Raw genomic sequence first — 21,653 nt, forward strand, 5'->3', positions numbered from 1 at the left:
TACTGTTAAAAATGTAACTTTACAGACATTTTTACTTAAGCTGATCTAACTGTCCCTGTTAAGATATTCTTCTACAGAGTAGTAGTAGTTTCCTACCACAAAGTCTTTCAAATTCAGTTTAAACAGTGCTTTATCTGAAGCTAAGGTTTTAGTGGTCACAAGAAATTTATCGAAAATGTGTGTTCCTTAATAATGGGCCCATTTTTGGTCCAAGGTAAGTGATTTTAGATATTTATGTAGATTGTTCTTATTCCTAGTGTAGATACTATGCATTGAGCTATTGGTTGGGAACAGACATATTATTTGCAACAAATTTCATTAAGAAATAAATATACTGGGAAGCAGTGGTTAGAATACCCAGTTCCTTGAAGAGATTTCTGCATGATGATCTTGAATTTACACCGCAAATGTGTATTATTACATGCTTTTGCACTCTAGAAACATTTGCTTGGTTTGACAAGTTACCCTAGAATATGATCCCATATTACATAATAGAATGAAAGTAAGCAAAGTATGCAGGTTTTTTTTATCTCCTACAACTGATAACATTTCACATTGCAAATACAGACTTGTTTAAGTGCTTCAGCAACTCTGTGTTATGCCCTTCCCAACTGAATTTATTATCAAATTCTAATCCCAGAAATTTAACACTGTCAACCTCTTCTAGCTGCATGTCTTCATATGTTATACACATGCTGAAAGGAAACCTCCTACAGGTTCTGAGCTGCAATACTGTGGGTCTTTCCAAAGTTTAATGAGAGTTAATTGGCTTTAAACCATTTACTAATGGTCAGTGAAAATTTAATTAGCAGCCATTTCTAAATTTCTACTTGACTTGCTATTTATTGCAATGTTTTTATCTTCTGTAGACAAAACAAACATTGCATCTGGCAATGTAATAGAAGAGAGGTCATTAATGTACACAAGAAAAGGCAACAAACCCAAGAAGGAATCTTGAGGAACGTCACATGTAATTAATTCCCAATCAGATGAAGAATAACTGCTTACTCCACAGGCATTTCATAATGACACACATTGTTTTCTGTTAGCTAGGTAAGACTCCAACAATTTCACAGCACTGCTAGTGCCAACATAATATTCTAATTCACTTAAGAGAATGCTGCAATTCACACTGTCAAAGGCTTTTCACAGGTCACAGAAAATGCCAGTAGCCTCTAATTTGTTATCTAATGAATTAAATACTTTCTCACTGTACATGTACCTAGTCTTCTTTATATCAGAATTGATAAGGAACCCCAACTGTGACTTGTACAATATATTATTTATAGTCAAATGCTTAAATTTTGCACATTAGAAAATACAAAAACACTACATCCTATGACTAATACATAAATGAGATACAACTGGAGTCCACTCTCACAAATATCCAGATGTAACAATTTGTGGGGAAATGAAATCAAATCCTACATAGGTTCAATCATACATAAGCCAGGAGACCACGTAGGTCCAAATCAGGAGATAGACTTCAGTTCCTTGGTAGGATACTGAGGAAATGCATGCAGTCTACAAAGAAGAATGGTATACAACATTCATGCATCATAAGCCAGAATATTGTAAGTGCATGTGGGACCCATACCTTTTTAACAAAGGATATTAATTGTATACAAAGAAAGGCAGCATGAATGATGTCAGGTTTGGAGACCCCAGGAAAGTGTAACAAGAATACTGATAAACCTGAATTGGCAAACACATGGACACATATGCTAACTATTTCATGAAAACCTACTTACAAAAGATTCAAGTATTATGCGAGGATGAACACACACACACACACACACACACACACACACACATATTTAAGCTGTGCTCCATACAAGAATGGCTTGGGAAGAAATTCTAGTACCTGGTACAACAGGAAGTACACATTATCATGCATTTCACAGGAGTGTAAATGTAGATCTAGATAACCTTACCAGAAGAAGGAACATGTTAATGTCACACTTAGTTCAAAACTGGGTATCGTACGACACAACAGAGTTGAAATTAGCCAAGAAAACAAACTTCCATGGTGTCCTAAAACATCTGCTACTGTGTGTGGTTCCGGCTAGTGAAAAGCATGAAGAGGGTAAATGAACAGTGAATATTTATTTATTTTTTTATGTCATTAACCTAACTTGTTCCAAGTATGTACAAATATAAGAGAATTGTTTGTTAATTAACCAAAAGATGTGGTGTATTTGTTGCAGCGCTAGCCTCAGATTTGCGTGCGACGAGACTCAACACAAATAGAGATTTCTGTGGTTTTTCTAAATATCTTCAGGCAAATACAGGGATAGATACCTTCACAAGGCCACAGCTGACCGTTTGTCCTGTTCTCTTCTCTTTAAACACAACAAAACTCCTATTATTCAATTTTCTTTCTAACAAAATAAAGCTTGCTGACAGCCATAAGTTCACTAGTTGGTGGTACATGACAGGTCCTTTATTATCACATTGAAGTTCAGAGTAGCATTAAAATATGTCTTTCATTTACATTTGCAGCCAACATGCTTCTTGATAGTCTGAGGTTAGTGCTATAAACCCCATTGTCAGAAATAAAATTGGTGGCTGCTTGTTGCAAATTGATGCTCCACATGATTTAAGTTGGGTTAGGTTGGTTGGGTTGTTTGGGGGAGGAGATCAGACAGCGAGGTCATCGGTCTCATCGGATTAGGGAAGGATGGGGAAGGAAGTCGGCCGTTCCCTTTCAAAGGAACCATCCCAGTATTTGCCTGGAGCGATTTAGGGAAATCACGGAAAACCTAAATCAGGATGGCCGGACACGGGATTGACTCGCCGTCCTCCCGAATGCGAGTCCAGTGTGCTAACCACTGCGCCACCTCGCTCGGTCATGATTTAAGTAAAAATCATTTTGTTGAGTTGATTCTTGAATACTGATAGCATGGAAGCATGCCTCAAAGATGACATAATATTTTGGAGGTTGTTCCTTTACTAATTTTGGCATAATTTATATCTCAGTATTCAATGATATGGTGGTGTTATTCTTTTGAGAGTAGTGGTGCCATGTCTTTTACTTCTTCGAGACCCTACATAATTCTCTTGACTGCCTGCAAGTGAGGCATACTACAGCTATTTATAAAATAAAATGCCTCATCCTTCTGTAGTGTAGGGAAAATTTGGTTTGGTTGACAAATGGAACTACCAATGACATCTCGATACAGAATCTCTCTCTCTCTCTCTCTCTCTCTCTCTCTCTCTCTCTCTCTCTCTCTCTCTCTCTCTCTCTCCCACTACTTTTCCCCCCCTTTCCATTTATGATTCATCTCTTGGGTGATGTACTTATTCTTAATTAGCTGCACTGAAATCCTTCATACTGTACTTATTTATATGATTTATGATGCAAATGGCTAGCCAGATCAAAAATGTCCCATGATCCTGGTTTTCTTCTTTGAAAAGAATTTTTTAATTTGTATTTATTATTACTGAAGAGCAACATGAAGTTTACATACACTGTATGATCAAGACTTTCTCTGCTTTATCTATCTGAAAAATACTTCATTCTTCTGCTGTTCTATTGAAACACAAATTTATCAGCAATTAGTTTAGCTTAAAATTCCAGCTGTAATTTTCTTGCTTTACAACAATGACTACTTGTTACCCATAGACATAAATGCCCTTAAGGGCAGGTGTGCACAAAATCAGCTCGAAAATTTGAATTACTTTTTTTTTCCATTTCAAATTCACTGCAGTTCTACTTCAGCATCCATTGACACTGTTTCAGTTTGCTCATACTTTATTTTTTCCATGAACTGAATATATTACATCAATTTTTTAGAATGATCATTAGTACTACCATTACGTCAGGAACATTAAACTTAAACTTCTCTCATGATAGATGTCACACAGATACTTCCTTGTTCCTGATATGAATATTAAAAATGATATCTTGTTTACATCCAATCATTCTGATGCAATGATCATTGCTGTCAATCGTTTGTACATGTGTATGGCAAAATGAGCAGTGTAACAACATTTGATAGTAATCAACACTGTCAATTTACATAACCAACAAAGATTTTCACTTTAATATTTATTATTTAAATAGGGTCACTTAGCTCTAAAAAATATGATGAAGTGTAAAGAGTGGCACACACTGAACACCATTTTAGATTAAGATGGATTGGTTATGAGCTGAAACTGATAATCAGTAAAGGCAATTTGCAATCTTGACATGGAATTTTTATCTACACATTTTAAATCAACAGGTCACAGGTCAAAGAATAACAATTGCATATGATGTTTTAGGAATTGAATGCTGTACTCCAGGAATTGTTGCAGTGTCTGTTACCTATGGTGTTTAGTTAAGGCTAACCTTCATTTAACCACAGCTTTAGAAAAGTCAATGTCCCACCAGAAAACACACTGTTTCACAGAGTAAAAATTTATTTTCTATTGGTGTATTGAGTTGTTATTTGCTAGATCTATGGCTGACATAAATGAGGTGTAAGCTTCCCTTGATGTCCATGCCAGATTCTATTTTCTGAGTACTTCCTGTGTTTTATTTTTTTCCCAGTAGGAATCCTTTATTTTACACAGGCTGTTTGAATAATACCTGTTTCTCACACCTGTCTCAAGACCCAATACTACTTGAATAGGGAAAATGGTCTGATACAAGAATACCAAAGTCGCCCCCCCCCCCTTCCCCCACATCACAAATATAATCCTAGACTGGAAAATCAATCATATTTTATTTATCATCATCAACGGAAATGAGGAATGTCCTATCCACTAACCTTTTCACTCCTCCCAAAGCAGTACTTCGTCACCTATACAATATATGAGGGTAAGTCAATTATTATCCACAAAGTAGTTATAAAATTTTATTGTAATCAAATAGGAAACATAAGAACATCATTTTTCAACATAGTCTCCTTGTGTTTCAACACACTTGGTCCATCGCTGTACAAGCTTCCTGATGTCCTCATTAAAGCAGGTTCTTGGTTGAGCTGCGAGCCAGGAATACACCGCTTCTTTCACTGCTTCAAACAAGGCAAATTGACAGCCCCTGAATGCCTGTTTGAGTGGACCAAACAAGTGATAGTCAGAACGGGCAAGATCGGGACTATATGGCGGATGATCCAGTAGTTCAAATTTGAGTTTCTCGAGCATTTCAACAGTGTGGCCAGCAGTATGCGGACGGGCATTGTCATGCAACAACACAACACCTTCTGACAGCAATCCTCGGTGTTTGCTTCGAATTGCAGGCTTTAACCTGGCAGTAAGCATCTCAGTGTAACATACACTGCTAGTTGTTGTGCCCTTTTCCCCATAATTTTCCAGTACCCTGTAGATGGTTGGAACTTTTTCTCGGACGGCAAATTTGGATGTTTCCATTCCATACTCAGCCGTTTGCTCTCCGGCTCATAATGATGGATCCATGTTTCGTCAACAGTATTGATACTGTCTAAGAAGTTGTCTCCTTCATTACCATAGCAATCCAAATGTTTCTTGCAGATGTCCAAGTGCATTTGTTTATGCAACTGTGTGAGCTGTTTTGGGACCCATCTTGCACAAACTTTACAAAACCCAAGTCTGTTGTGGATGATTTCGTAGGCAGAAGCATGACTAATTTGCAGACAATGTGCTACTTTGTCAATAGTTAATCGTCTGTCCACGACAATCATTTCACGTGAACGCTCAATGGTTTCTTCAATTATGGCGGTAAACGGTCGTCTGGCTCCTTCATCGTTTGTAACACTTGTGCGGCCATTTCAGGATTTTTCAATCCATTTGTAGACATGCCGTTGTGGCAAAACACTGTTCCCGTACTGTACCGAAAGTATTTGATGAATTTCAGCCCCTGATACGCCTTATGACCACAAAAACCGGATCACTGAATGTTGCTCTTCTTTGGTGCAAATAGACAGTGGAGCAGCCATGATTAACAGCACAGCAGCAATAATGAAACCAACCTAGCAGCTTGAAAATTGCAAAGATATAACAACAAATAAACAAAGCATGTGTCATCAATGTAAATTGACAGTACTTGCAAAATAAACAAATATACAACTAAATTGTGGATAATAATTGACTTACCCTTGTACCTGTCCATTCTTATGCCACACCCACTCCCTAGCTTATCCCACATGGCTCACACCCCACTGGAAGATACTGGTATGTAACCTGCCTGATACACCCACTCAGCACATCCTATTCCAGTACTGTCACAGGCTTATCCTCTACTATCAGAGGCAGGACTACCTGTGAAAGCAATTGAGTCATTATCAGCCCTGCTGCATTTTCTGCACAATTTATGTGGGTATTAAAACCAACCAGCTATCTGCCCCCCCCCCCCCCACACACACACACACATGAATGGCCACCACAAACTGTGGCCAGGAGCAGATTTCACCACTCAGTGGCACAACACAATGCTGAGCACAACATGCTTAGTTTCAATGGCTGCTTCACAGCTTATACCTTCTGGATCATTCCCCACAAAATCTACTCCGCTGAATTATATAGATGGAAGCTGTTCCATCATATTCTCTGATCCTGTAATCCTCCTGACATCACTCTCTGTTCACCCTTTACCCCACATTCATATCCACACCTACCCTAGTACCCTAATTCCAGTTGTCCTGTACCTACAGTCTCCCTTTTCCATTATGTTTCCACCTCCTAATCCAGTCCTCCACATCACCAGATGCTGTAAAAGCTCATCATTGCAGATGTTACAAGTGCCAATCTGCATTCCCTTTCCACGCACTGGCCTCCTCTTCGCCCCACATTCCCATACTGGCACTTGCTGTCCCGCTCCCCCCTCCCCCCCCCCCCCAAGCCATCAGTCATACTTCCCAAGCCTGCTTCAATTGTTCACATATATTCAAGGAGATGAAAATTAACAATTATTTCCATGACATAATAATTTAGTATAGACACAATTCTTATTGTGACTTCTACCTTATCCCCCACTTTTTTTTTACATCTATATGCTACTATAATGTGTTACACATAAACACATTTGCTATGCAATATTACCTTAGGTATTTGTGACAGCAGCCCTTCAAGTCTCTGAACAGTAATCCGAGGGTTAGCACGAAGTGCATCAAAGATGTCACGCACTTTGGTACGTGTCTGTTCTGAGATGCCTCGGTGGTTACCTGCAGACAGCAAGGCACTGCCTGATTGGAAGAAATTGCTGAGTGCACCACCCATGCCTAGGGTGGCTGTGTGAGCCCTCAGCTGGCAAGAGGCAGCGCCACAAACACACCGTGCACTTCTTGCCCCTGAAATTTAAACATGGCATATAAAGCTCCAACTGACTTCCTGTCAGTACCAAAAGTGTTAGTACATTAACATACATGAATTATGAACATTATGATAAGGTGAAATTGTTCAGACTGAGGTTCATATGCAGACACTGTCATTCTTGGAAAATTACACTTGTTGCTCATGCCATCCATGCACATTTCACAAACTGACTCTGATCTTTTGCAATAAACCCTGAATACAGTACATACTACACTAAAAAGTAAAATTATTTCATGTCAGTACTAAACCCAAGGTCGTGGTCAGGTAAACCTCTACTACATCATTCTCCAACAAGTTCTTTTTCCTTGATTGGCTATACTGATGGCTTGTGTCGGAGACCTTATTTCCATTCAGAACATTTGGATATGAGCTAGTGGTATGCAGAAGGTTTGATACGCACAGAAGAGTGAAAAAGAAAGCCAAGTGTTCTGGTGCAAATCTCAATTTGAGGCACAGTTTTAACTTCTCAAACTTTCAGTGCAGTGCATAAATATATAAAACAGAACCCCAGTTAAATTATTTTGTTTGTTTACTAGCTTTCAAAATAAAAAGAGGATTCGAAGGATGAGATGATAAAAACAGGCTATGAATTTCACTTTCTTTTCATGCTGTGGAGTACCTTCCAAGCTTCACTGCTTCCGGTGTCATAAATGTAATAAGACAAAGTAATTAGTGACTAGAAAATATTCTGGTTGATTCAAGTATGAACTGAAGAGATTTAGCCTTTATACTACATATTAATTGTTTCTGGTTACTAATTTGTATGTATCCTTATTCACTTAAATAGGACCCGTAGAACAGTGACATTCCAAGGGAAGATCATATCATTTATTTTATTTATTTATTTATTTGGTGTTCCACAGATTCCATTGTGAGTGAATTGCTCATACGTACACTGTGTCATAAAAATCTGTTTGTCTCTTACAGACAGTGACAGTAGGTATTGAGAAAGAGAAACTTAATAGTGCAACAGTGACAAGAGGAAGAGGGTTTCAAAATTATCAGACCATAAAAAGTGACACACTAACGAAACGGTTTTGTAAAATTCACAGGACAACAGAATGAAAGCACATAGCCTATTGCAGTCTTGTTCACAGACTTGACCACATCCATGTTTTTCTACCTTGCAGAGCATTATCATCGTGCCCTCAACCAAATAGTTTACAAGAATTTGAGGAAAATATGATTTTGATCCTTGGAGCAGAAAGCATTAATCTGAGAAGCCCAAATTATCTTATTATACAGATTAAATGGTTGAAGATTGCTGTTAGTTGCATGAAAAGATGACTGTACATATGTCTCTCTAGTTACACGTGCCACGTGTAAATAAATGGTATTCGTGGACAAATATTAGCATGATCATCAAACATTAGATTTGTTAAATTAACATTTGGTGATAAAAGCAACTATTTAATATAACACAGGAAGCAGTAGCTTTTTGCAAACTAGTGGCATTTCTCATAATCTTAATGTTTTAAAAATACACATATATTTTATAGCAGTTTACTAATAGCTGATTATCAATGTGATTGTCAAACTCAGGTTCTTGAAGGTTGTCCATGATGTGACAAGTGGAACTCAGTGAATGAATGAATATGTGAACTTTAAGTATGCATCTTGACAAAAAAAAAAAAAAAAAAAGCTGAAGTTTTAGCAACAGCAATAGTGATCACTGTGCATCACACATCAAAAGTTACACCTCTTTATATAATTTATAGTGATTGATGATCTATAATTTACAGTGAATTTTGCTACAGGTATTAATCACATAAATGCATTTCTCATTGTACCTGGACCTTTTATATGACTGTGATACCTAACAGACACAACACTGCAGACAAGTGAGTGACTTTTGTCATTTTTACAATGTATTAGCACTTTTAGCCAGTTTTCTTCTCATTTAGGTGGTCTGTGAGAACCACAGCAACATAAAAGCTACAACAATATTTATTCAGTTATCATAAAACATGTTGAACTAAAACAAAATTGGCGAGCCTAAAATGAATTTTCTCCCTATCCTCATATACAAGAATAACTGCCACTGCAGTTGCACCAATTTTGTATAAGATACAGTACAGCCAGAAAGGAAACAATTGAGGAGATCTATTTTATTTTTAAAATAAGGGGTATTCTGATATATTAACTGTAAAATGGCAAGCTGCCATTGTTGAGGAATACCGAAATCAGTCACAAAGACTTGAAAACAGAGAGAGAAATATTACTACTATAACGAAATCAAACTGAATTTCCGATCCAGAAGGAAGCCCTAATAAAATGACTAACAGGCAGACACAGCAGATTTCTGGTGACAATTCTACTATGTGGTCAGTCAGATGGATCACAGCAAAGAATTTAATGTTTCTAATAGAATAGTAACTGTTTTCACAAATCAGCAGCAGAGGGATTAAGAATTTTTTTTAAGAACACAGCCTACCTCTTATCATATTATGCAGTTCCAGAGCAATGACAACCCTCCTTATACAAGTGATACATTCTTCCACTGACATATTAAAACTACAGCATTGAAAATGCAATACTTGGCACATCACAAGAAATTTACACTGATAGCATGCATGGCACTCCAAACAATGAAGAATTTGCACTGACAGTCTGCATAGCATCCCCAACTATGGCCCCTCAGCATCAGATGCTACTGCTATTCACAGTGTATCACTCAGATAATTGTTACCATATGATGCTCATTAATAACCAGATGTGCTTCTGTGTGGCAGATAATGAAAACCTTATGAACAGAGTGAACAAATGCTTCCATACTTTTGTTACTGAACTTGTTTGTGGTCGTAATTCCGCCCTCCCCCCCGTGTGTGTGTGTGTGTGTGTGTGTGTGTGTGTGTGTGTGTGTGTGTGTGAGAGAGAGAGAGAGAGAGAGAGAGAGAGAGAGAGAGAGAGAGAGGCAATATTTCTTCACTGTGTGAAGACTAATGCTCTGTACACTACACTTATCTAAAAGATGTCAGAATGCTGGGGGAGGTGGGAGAAATATATTCATTAATAAATACTATAATAAAATCTCACGATACATTGAACTTCTCCAATTAACAACAGTCCCGTTAGTTTTTCTTATCACAGTCCACTGAGTTATTCACAAAGGTCTGCAGCATCTTAAGCAAATGTTAATTACATCTCGGCATTAGCGTATAATGATGATGGAAATAGTCGTTACCGTGACGACATGATGAAAAAACTGAATGAACCCTTCTTGATACAATAACCCCTCCACTGTTACCCATTAAAAATTAATAATTTACAAGATGCATCAATATAAATAACTTGTCACACTGTGAGGAAGCATTGGAAAAATGAGAATCTCCCATGTGACGTACTACTTGTTACACAACGCTTTTAGATCCCATTTTGGTCCGTGTTTTTAAGGATTCACTGTCAGTTATCCGTAAATAATACTCATTACGTATTACATCACAAGTGCGGCTTCCATAGCCACAGTCGCCCTCACATACGTTTGGTCTTACAGAACTAAAGTGTATTCCCTTGCACAAATTCTTCTTCCGTACCTCCGAAAATATAAGGGAACATAGCAATGGCTAGTAATCCCTTTGTTTTGACTGAACCTGTCAGCTTCATAATATGGTTCGGATTACTTACATATATTTTATAGGTTAATTGACGGTAGCTATAATGATGCTTTTTGTTCGTGATTAAGAGCAATCGTTGATTCATAACGTAGCAAATTAAGAAATGAACTTGCAAGCCAGGTAAAGTGTAGAATTATAAACAAGGAAATCAGCATTTGCAAGCAAAACTAATGAGTATTTATGAAAATATAATGTGTAATTACCATAAGGTTTATAAAACAGTGGACAAAATTTATCCTCGTCATTAAGTAATCACATTGTATCTTGGTTCCCTTAGCACCACTCTCGATATTGTAACAGAGGTCACTAAGTGTACAATAAGCAGACGAATCCCTGTTTGTCAGGTGAATAATAGTGGCAGCTCTTCGTCATTCAAAACTGACTGAAGATCTAAATTCTTTATTTACTTTTACTACTTATTATCACAGCAAGCATTGTATCATATTCTGTTATTAACGTATGCCCCTTAAAATTCCAATGAAAACATATCCACTTCGGAACTTGACTACAGTGCTTTCCGTCAATTGCAGCGCTTTCGTTACTCAACATACCAACGATGTATTTTGTGACAGTAGTATAAATACGTTGGCAGGGCAAATCTCAAATTAACTAAATAAGCTCTAATATTCAGTGCTTTTATTTCGATTCAATGCCGAATCATTTCACGTTTGTCACTATAGGTTTTCATCCCACTGTTTTTCTTGCAGCTAAGCCGCACCTAGTATATCTGTAGCCATGAAAGTTATTAGCGGAGTTTGACATAAGACTGTGTTATTTGTTTAGTAAACTCTTTGAATTGAAAAGTTGGAGCGAGTTTGAATGTGTTTATTGTTCATATTCGTTGTGCAAGAAGCTGTTACAGTGTATGTGTTTGGCACATAGTAATGTGTTACATTTATTAAAGAGATTTTATCAGTATATGTTTAGTAAATGTTGGAGACTTTGTTTCTGTGAGGAAAATTTTAATTTATGACAGAAAAAGAGAACTAAATTGTCGCGTGTACAATGGAAAGTGGAATGGATTCCTTTGCAGATTCTGATAACATAAATACTTCTACACCTTGGAAACTTCGTTTTATCAAGTCCCCCGTTGTGTCGTCACCTATTTGTAAACAAGTTGACACCGGTTTCCAATTATTCGTGTCAGGTTTACAAGAAAAAGTTTCGTCCGCAGAAAACAGCCTGACGGAAGATTCAGAAGAAAAGATTCAGACAGTTTCGATTAAAGAACCGGAAGGACTTCCCTGCAACGATATTGGTGATGAAAAAACAATAGCATCCTGTAGTACAGAAAAGGGAAGTACATCAACTACTGTCAGTTCAATCATCTGCTCGCGGATTACAGACACACTTCCATCTGCGAAGTTATGGAAACCGTTTGATATGTCGTACGATAGCTTTATTTTACTTGATGAAACTATTATGAGCGATGAATCGAATCAGGAAGATTCATTTAAAAAATGTGATGAAAATTTTGCAAAGAACATTTCTGGCATTTTACCCCTCGATGCTGCAAAACTCGTGTACTCTCCCAAATTTGATGCCACGAAGTCAGGTATTGTTCCAAACTTAATATTAGACGATGGGAAGAATCTAAGAAATGAAGTTAAACCGAAGCCTATGATACCAGAAGAAAACGTTCTCCAGGACACACAATATGTGGCACATGTTAATGTGCAAAACAACCCATCACATTCTGCGGAGGCAGTCAAACAAGATTCTGTATCCAGTACTTTGGTAACAGACAAATTTGAGCCAAATGCCACTTCAGAACAGATACTACAGAGCAGCGGTAAAAACGAACAAGTTATTTCTGCTGATCAAAGGGGCGACAAATTAGGACAAATTAAATCTGATATTGAGGAAACTGGAAAAATTGAACAAATGGAGTCTGAGAGTGGGGAGACTGGAAAGCTTGAACAAGTGAAGTGTGATAATTTGGGGGCTGGTCAGATTGAACAAGTGAAGTCTGAAGGTGGGCAGACTGAAAAATTGAAGTCTGATGTGACAGATACTGAAAAAACTGAACAATTGAAGCCTGCCAGTGGGATTACCATAAAGATTGAACAAGTAAAGTCTGAAAGTTTAGAGACTGAACAAGTGAAACATGACAATTTGGAGACTGTACAAGTGAAATCTGATAATAAAATGTTTATAAAGATTGAACAACTGGAGTCTGACAATTTGGATACTGAACAAGTGAAGCCTGACAACTTGGAGACTGAACAAGTTAAGTGTGACAATGAGGTGTCTATAAAGAGTGAACAAGTGAAGTTTGATGATGAAACTACGACTGCACAAGTGAAGCCTGACACTTGGGTAACTGGAAAGTTTGAACAAGTGAAGCCTAACAATGGGGTAACTGGAAAGATTGAACAAGTGAAGCCTGACAATGGGGTAACTGAAAAGATTGAACAAATGAAGGCTGACAGTTTGGAGATTGTAAAGATTGAACAAATGAAGTCTGGCAACCTGGAGACTGTAAAGATTGAACAAGTGAAGTCTGACAATTTGGAGACCGGAAAGACTGAACATGTGAAGCCTGACAGTGGGGAGTTTGTGAGCAGTGATCCAGAGGAGAATGCGGACAATAATAATCCTGAATGGGAACTTTTGAAAAAGCTAGAGACTGATGAAGAACGTTATAAGGCTGTGAGATTGCGTTGGAGGAATCTTGTTATTCCAAATCCCAATAAGAACCTGACTTACCGTAGTCGAGGGTACTGGATTACAGATAAAAGTCAAAAACAAATATCTGAAGTCAAACCTAATCCTGTGGTTACTGGTAAATCAAGAAAACGTACACATTCTGCAGACCCCACTGAGCACCACGTCCCAGCGAAACGGCAGAGGACATTCTCTTGTACAGAAGTATTCGATAGAAAGATGCTTGATGTTCAGAAAAACCTGAGCAGAGAACGGAATGCCATTCTTCAGCAACATGAGCGAGCTGTACAAAACCTTGTGAACAAAACAAACCATCAACTTCAATGTTACTCACCAGGAAGTTTTAATGATGAGCGTATTCGAGCACTTCATGTCCAGGTAACACATTCATTTATGATAGGCCTGTCTATTTGATAATCATTGTGTTTGTTTTAGTCAGGGCACAAATAAAAAAAAACACACTTAAGTGTTAGAAACAATGATTTCGTACCATTGTATAGAGCTGTTAAAAACAACTTCAGTTTTCCATAGTTTTTTATGGGTCAAAGGTCAAATAAACAAAATACCATTTTTTTGTAATATGCACACACAGATGACTCTGCTGTTTCCCGCAATTATCTGCTTCCACCTTTCCTTTTGCTGCCATCAGTTCCCAGTCTTACGCATGTTAAACTTGCTCAAGAAGCCTGTATTGTTACAAGAGGCAATGTTTAGAGAAATAAAATCCCATGCGGATTTAAAGCACTGTGGATAGTAATTCAATATTTTAAGTACTGAGTGATGCAGTCTGACACGTAGAAATAACATTCATGTGTGATCATGAATTATAGGAGGCTTCAACAGTAATAGCAGTAAAAAAAGTTAAAAATAGCTTTGTAAACCTCTTTTAAAAACATGATGATATTAGTGCACTGTTTTAAGGTATGAACATGTGCAGATTATATTTGGCAGATGACCAAAGATTTTTGTGGAAGCATAATTCGCCCCTTTCTGTAAAAATTTCAGATTTAATCCAGAGTAGTGAAGACTATCTTTTCTTGCAGCTACAACACTAGAAGAAAGGATGATCACTATTCTGGGTTAAATCCAACTTTGGCACAGAAAGGGGTGGATTATGCTGTCACGGAAACTGTTGGGCATCTATTGGATATCGTTGAAAGTGTTACAGAGAGCCAGCTGGCATTCAAAAACAATTAAAAGAATTTCTGAATGACAATTCCTTCTATTAAGTAGATGAATTTTGGATATGAAGAAGCAATTTGAAAAAAGGAGCCGAGAATTTTTTTCCTAAGGAAAACTTATGTTAAGCTGATATGTTCCACATCATTATGAAATTTTGCATTTATGATCTATGAAACAAGTATTAATGTAATGCAAGTGATCTTACATTGCGCAAACTCAGGTGTTGTATGAGGCTAAAAGATAAAAATTCTTACCATTCCATTGCAGCCACAGTATATTTTATAAAACTGAAATCGATTATAAACATAGCAGAATTTTGATAAAAATTATTAGCAACTGGTCAATATGTAATAATAGTTCTCATGTTTATGCAACAGAGGCAGAGCATGTGTGACAAAAGTAATACTCGCTTAGGAAAAGGGTATTCAGTTCAAGGATTCTACTAGGTTCCTACCCTCACAATTGATTCTGCTGTAAAACTTGCCAAATACTCCCAGCCACTGTGGCTGCCTCCAGCCCTCCTTATGGTGAATAAAAGTAAGAGCAATCTGTGGAATCCTGCATGTTGTTTACCCACAGCAAGTTCTAACTTCTCAGCATTTCATGCAGGCGTGACCACCAAGAAAGTGGCTGAGTATGTGAATGAACACAGAATTGGGTCAGCTGAAATTACTAATAAGAGATGCCGACTTCATCCAGTGACATAACAAAGTTGGGGCACATGATGTTACACATATGTAAACAGGAAGAGAAGAGAATGCCAGCAATACTTTCTTCTGTCTATATTATTTTATGAAATGTAGGTTGCAGTGGCAGACTGATCTGTAGCATAGTCGACAATATAGGATAGGTTGAAAGATATCAAGTTTGTTGTGAATTGGCAAAGCCAGCAAATGTGAATTTTACAAAATTATTCACAGAATGAAAATTTCATGACATCAGCTGCAATTGGTACTGAAATATTACCCAGTTGTGACGTATGAAAATTTATCTCAGACTGGGACTCAAGCACAGATTTCCCACTTATTGTGAGTGGTTGCCTTAATCACTTCAGCTATCCATGCATGTTCCTGGCCCGACACAAACCTGCAGGAGTAACGACTGATGTCTTTATATCATAGTCTTACGTATCTCTCCTTTTAAACTTGCAACAGTACTTGATTCCCACTTTGAGAAAATGACGCTGTCACAAGGAATCAAGACCATTTTTACTGTCATATACTCCATCTCAGCTTTATGAAACTTACACATGAATCAATGATCAGCAGCTGTATGAAGTAGTACTCCAAATTATTTGCTGAATGCAAATTTCTTGAAGTCAGCTGCAATGGGCATAGATGTGTATTACCAACTTGTGACCTACCCAATTGTTGAACATGCTCTACAGCTTGAATCAAGGGACTTGAGTGCTTGCTAAACCAAATGGCCTGTTTGAATCCTCCTACCCAGTTCAAATTTCTCAGAACTCTAGAAATAAGAACTTATTCTTCAGTGTATCCCTGCGTCTACCGTTATCTGCACCATTACTTTTTAATCGTAATTTTATTTCCTCTCTTTTATTCTCTCTGTGTCATCCTTTCTGTGTTCATCCTAGTTCTGAATTGCAATATAAATTGCACTTGTAATTTCTCATCATCAATATTTGCTTCTCACTTTGTCCTTCTCTGACCCTTCGTGTCCTGGATTCTAATTGGGTAGGGTGGTGATTTCTCCTTGTTTCAGTCCCTCCAGGATGGCCCCAGATCCATTCCGCCCACTGTCAGGGGTAAAGGACAGCTTGGATGAGAGACACTTCATAATGCCACAGGGGATAGAAAGTATGCACTCTGCCAGCAGTCGGGCCATTAGTTCGGTCAAGGGCTTACACCACAGACTTTATCTTCTACCTTTTCCGTGTGTCCTGTTATATTTCAATTGAAGGAGGCACAGTGATTTCTCAGACATCTTCTGCTTCAACTTTGTCTCTCAGTAGGTATGTCGCTCGCATAAATGTAGGATTTCCTTTAAGTATCTTCTAAGATATGTCATAGGGTCAATACTGCCTCATGTGTCCCTACTTTCCTGCAGAGCCCAAACCAATGTTCCCCAAAGACAGATTCTTCCAGTTTTTCCATTGTTCTATAAATAATTAATTTCAGTATTTTTCAACCATTACTTAATTAACTCATATTACAGCACTTCCCTCTTTCAGAATAGAAATTATTATATTTTAATTGAAGTCAGCAAGTGTTATGGCTGTCCTGATAACTTGCACACAAGGTGGAACAGTTCTGTCATAGCTGAGTCTACCCAGGTTCGTAATTATTCTGGAAAATTGTCATCTACTCCAGGGGCCTTGTTTTGACTTAGGTCCTACAGTATCCTGTTGAATTCTTCTCGCTGTATCACACCTCTACTACTTCTCTTTCTAAAAAATTGTCATAAGGTTCATTTCTCCTGTATATACAGGGTGTACATAAAGTACAGGAAAACTTTCAATTATTTATTGCGCAAGAACCAAACATTGTACACATATCATACATATGTCATTTTGAAGAGAAACCCTGAATGTTTTTCACACACACACACACACGCGCGCGCGCGCCCACCCACACACACACACACACACACACACACACACACACACACACACACACACACACACACACACACACACACCATAGCAGTGTAGTTTGGTAATTTGCCGATAGTCGGTGCTAGTCACAAACATGGTGAGTTCAGGTGCGGAGCTAGCTTTCTGTGTGTTGTTCAACGGATGTTTAGAACCAAGTACCACCAACAAGGAAGACCATTTACCACTGGCACAACAAATTTGTTACAACAGGTTGTTTGTGCCCAGCAAAGAGAAGCGGACGTCACACTGTGAGTGAAGTGAATGTGGAGCACATACAAGAGACATTCATGAGGTGTCCAAAGAAATCTGTGTGTTGTGCATCCCATGAACTCAAAATGGCCCCAGTGACAGTGTGGAAGTCCTGTGACCATTCAAATTGGAGCTAGTGCAGAAGCTCAAGGACAATGACAAAGACAAGTGTTTTGAGTTTTGTTCGCAGTCGCATGAATTGAATGAAGATGGGGATGGCATTGTTGATCGCCTAATTTTTAGTGATGAAGCCACTTTTCACACAAATGGAAAGTGAACAGGCATAATTGTTGAATCTCAGGTACAAAGCGTCCACACGAATGCATTGAATTTGAACGTGATTCCCCAAAGGTAAATGTTTTTTGTGCCTTGTCACATTGAAAACTGTATGGGCCATTCTTCTTAGCAGAGAGCACCATCACTGGATATTCCTACTTGGACATGTTGCAGCAATGGCTGATGCCTCAAATGCAGTTGGACTCTCCAATCATCTTTCAGCAGGATGGGGCTCTTTCCATTTTCATTGTGAAGTTCATGGGTACGTGAACACAGAGCTGCCGCATCAATGGACTGTCCATGCTACAGAAGGGGACAGCTGTTTCATGAAATGGCGTCCCCAGTCACCAGATATCCCTCCGTATGACTTTTTTCTGTGGGGACACATTAACAATCTAGTTTATGTACCACGTGATGTAGCAGAGCTCCAGGAGAGAATACGGGAAGCGATTACCACAGTCGATGATGCCATGCTGGGATGGGCATGACAAGAATTCAATTACCGTATTGACATCTGCCAAGTCACTCATGGCTCGCATATCAAATGTTTGTAAAAAAAGCTTCCGGAGTTTCTCTTCAAAATGCAACATATGACATCTGTACAGTGTTTAGTTTTTGTGCAATAAATAATTGAAAGTGTTCCTGGACCTCATGTACACACACTATATTCCTTCCATCTTTCAGCTTTTACTTTTTTCCTTAACACTGGCTTGCCATGTGATTTAATTTTCTCATAGGTGGCATGTGTATTTCCCCTAGTCAAGCATGCTTGTGCAGCCTTTAATTTGTGCTCTAGCCCTACCTGCTTAAGCATCTTGTACTTTCTTTCATTCCCACATTTTAAATATTTATGGTCTTCTTTGTCTGCTTCATTTACTGCATTTTCATAATTCCTGCTTGTATCAGTAAAATTCAGTTTCTTGTTCTTCTAATTATCATTTTATTTATTCATTTATCCAAGAATAAATAGCTCCAATATACATACACATAGAATATGTAAGTGTGTTTTTGAGGATAGGACAGGTGTTCGGCTGTGGCTTGCTGAAGGAACCGTCGTGATATTTAGGAAAACCTAGATCAGGACTGCTGGACAGAGCGAATAAAAAGGCGACCTGTCTTAACAACTCCACGTTTCATCCAGTTCATCCACACTGTAAAATGGTTTGTTGTTGAGACAATTTGCACTAAACATCTTATGATAAAAATGTAGTTTTGACCACAAGCATTTGCATCTCCGCATCCGGCCTTCAGTCCGCCTGGAAAACTTGAATCAGCATCTCCTCAAATGACATGTTGAACTCACAAGAAGACTAAACATTACTATAATGCACTATAGATCATGGCCCACTAGCTCGTAAAAGCGCTACAGTGTGATTATGCATTGCAGTGTGACAGGGTGCTGAAGTTATCACCTTTCATTAATAACCATTGCTCTGAGGTCTGTAAGTTATCTTCAAGTATGTAGTGTGTTTTACTTACAAATTATGTTTTAGCTACCTTCCTAAATAGATGTATTTTTAGTAAGCTATGGAACCCCTATCAGATTCTACACTGAATTTGTGACTGAGTTAGTCCATCTTCTGACTATAATCTATCAGAGATCCTATTCCTATTTCTTGGAAAAAAAAGCACAGGTCACACCCTTCTACGAGAAGTTTAGTGGGAATGATCCACAAAACTACCATCCAATATCTGAGTCTTTTTGCAGATGATGCAGGTATCTATATTGAGGTACTGTCTGCTAGAAGCTGCATAAATATTCAGTCAGATCATGATGAGATTTCAAAGTGGTGCAGAGATTGGCAACTTGCTTTGAATGTTCAAAAATGTAAAATTGTGCACTTCACAAAACGAAAAAAACATAATGCGGGATTTGGGCAGCCCATACAAATACCTTGGTGTAACACTTTGCAGGGATATGAAGTGGAATGCTCTCATAGGCTCAGTCATGAGTAACCTCCTTCCAGGGGGTGCTCATCGTTCTTTCATGAGTTCGTGCGTGGCGCACATGGTCCCTAAGCTATTGCAGTCCATTCTTCCTTCCCTGGGTACATTTGCTTCACTGTGCCCCTACCTCCCTGTCCTCATTCCTTCCCCACTGCCCACTCCTTCCCCACTGCCCCCTCCTTCCACTGTCTCGGTGTTCTGATTCATGTTGACCTGGCTATCCACGTAGTTCCCTGTATTGCTTTCAGTTTTATTCTTCCTGCCTGTTCTCCTTCATCCTTTCTGGCATTTAGATAACCCGCTTGAGATTTGATCTCCATTTCTAAATTTTCTGTTTTTAGTGTGAGTCATTTGGGAAAGAATGCCCTCCCTAGCGTCTGCAGTGTGGACTCCTCTCCCTCCTTCCTCCCCCGCTGTCGCCCCACTCCACCCCGCCAGGTCACCAGCATGTGTAGCCAGTTTGTGTGATGGGCTGTTATGTACCAACCTAGCTGAGCCCCCAGACAACGCAGGGTCACACCACTGACACCTGAGCTGTTCCCTCTCCATGTATGCCAAGGAGTGGTTGCCTGTCTTCCTGGAGCATTTCAACTCCCGGCAACAACCGCCATACCAAGTGGCACTCGCTGTGGCTGTGTGGCACCCATGGGGAGAGCTCCTGATCAGAGTGGGTGGTATCAGGATGGATGCTTGGCACATGAAGCTTATCAAGCTGCAAATGTCTGGCTATCTCTTCAAATGGTAAACGATCATTGAATATTGCTTCGTGTGATCTGGCAGCCTTCCCTTCCCTGGCTGCATCCTGGGAGAAGGGCCAGGCTCGCTGTCTTGGGATGAAACACTTTCCCCACTAGCTCATCTGTACAAGGACGGACGGGTACGTTCACTGCCACAAAGCCATTTTTTTTTTGTGGAAAACATCAAGGACAAGTTTGATGAAGTGGAATCCCTCAGTAAGATGTAGTCAGGCTCCCTGTTGATCAAAGCTGCTTCTGCTGCCCAATCAGCTGCTCTTTGTGCTTTTGATTGTCTTGACAATGTCCCAGTGTGTATTACCCCTCACCAGTCTCTGAACATGATCAAGGGAGTGATTTTTCATAAGGACCTCATCCTGCAAACTGATGAGGAACTCCGGGCTAATCTGGAGTGATACGGTGTTCATTTTGTTTGACATGTGCAGAAGGGTGATAAAGACAACCGCACCAATACCTGCGCTTTCATTCCGGCTTTCAGGGAGATACCCTCCCAGAGAAGATCAAGGTTATGTGCTACAGATGAGATATGAAACTATAGATCCCACCACTCATGAGGTGCTTTCAACGGGCACTGATAACCTCGTTGTTGTGCACCCTAAAACACTAACCATCATCATTAGGTGCTTTCAATGATTGCATTTTGGGCATGTATCTTTCTCTAACCACTTCGGTGCCATTCATGACACCTTTACTGCTATCGATCTCATGATCTCTTCCCCTGCTCTCATGGCTTCCCTACATAGGTCACGCCATGATGATCTTTGTGACAGTTACCACTTTCCAGTGATTCCATCATTCCTCTGCTGCCGCCAGGCAGACAGGCTCTCACATTTGGCATTCTGCAGGGCCAGTTGATGTATATAATCAGCTGTGCACTTCCTCTCCTACCTCGTCCTTACCCCAGCTCCATCCCCCTCTCTCCTCCACCTCCCCCCTTCCCTGCAGTTCCCCTGCCCTCCTCTCAAAGGGAATTTTTGCGGGCTCTTACTTCTTACATAGCCCCAGGCCTGGATTCCACCCACAACAAGATGATCCAATACTTGGACATTATGCAGAGGCAACATCTACTCAGGG

General features: G+C 39.1%; 2 protein-coding genes across 2 annotated transcripts in view; one reads left to right on the forward strand and one right to left on the reverse strand.

Annotated features, from left to right (window-relative positions):
- The window catches only part of LOC126203782 (ankyrin-1), a 185,460-nt gene extending 174,892 nt beyond the window's left edge, over window positions 1-10,568 (reverse strand). Inside the window, exons 1-2 of the mRNA XM_049938152.1 lie at window positions 10,460-10,568; window positions 7,003-7,250 (exon numbers count right to left, since the gene is read on the reverse strand). Of these exons, the coding sequence (XP_049794109.1) occupies window positions 7,003-7,250; window positions 10,460-10,526 (315 nt within the window). The 5' untranslated portion in view covers window positions 10,527-10,568. The remainder of the gene's footprint in view (window positions 1-7,002; window positions 7,251-10,459) is intronic.
- Window positions 10,569-11,703: 1,135 nt separating this feature from the next.
- LOC126203781 (enolase-phosphatase E1-like) overlaps window positions 11,704-21,653 on the forward strand; it is a 63,459-nt gene continuing 53,509 nt past the window's right edge. Inside the window, exon 1 of the mRNA XM_049938151.1 lies at window positions 11,704-13,934. Within this exon, the coding sequence (XP_049794108.1) occupies window positions 11,895-13,934 (2,040 nt within the window). The 5' untranslated portion in view covers window positions 11,704-11,894. The remainder of the gene's footprint in view (window positions 13,935-21,653) is intronic.

The sequence above is a fragment of the Schistocerca nitens genome, chromosome 9, assembly GCF_023898315.1.
Source record: "Schistocerca nitens isolate TAMUIC-IGC-003100 chromosome 9, iqSchNite1.1, whole genome shotgun sequence".
NCBI classification, from domain to species: Eukaryota; Metazoa; Arthropoda; class Insecta; order Orthoptera; family Acrididae; genus Schistocerca; species Schistocerca nitens.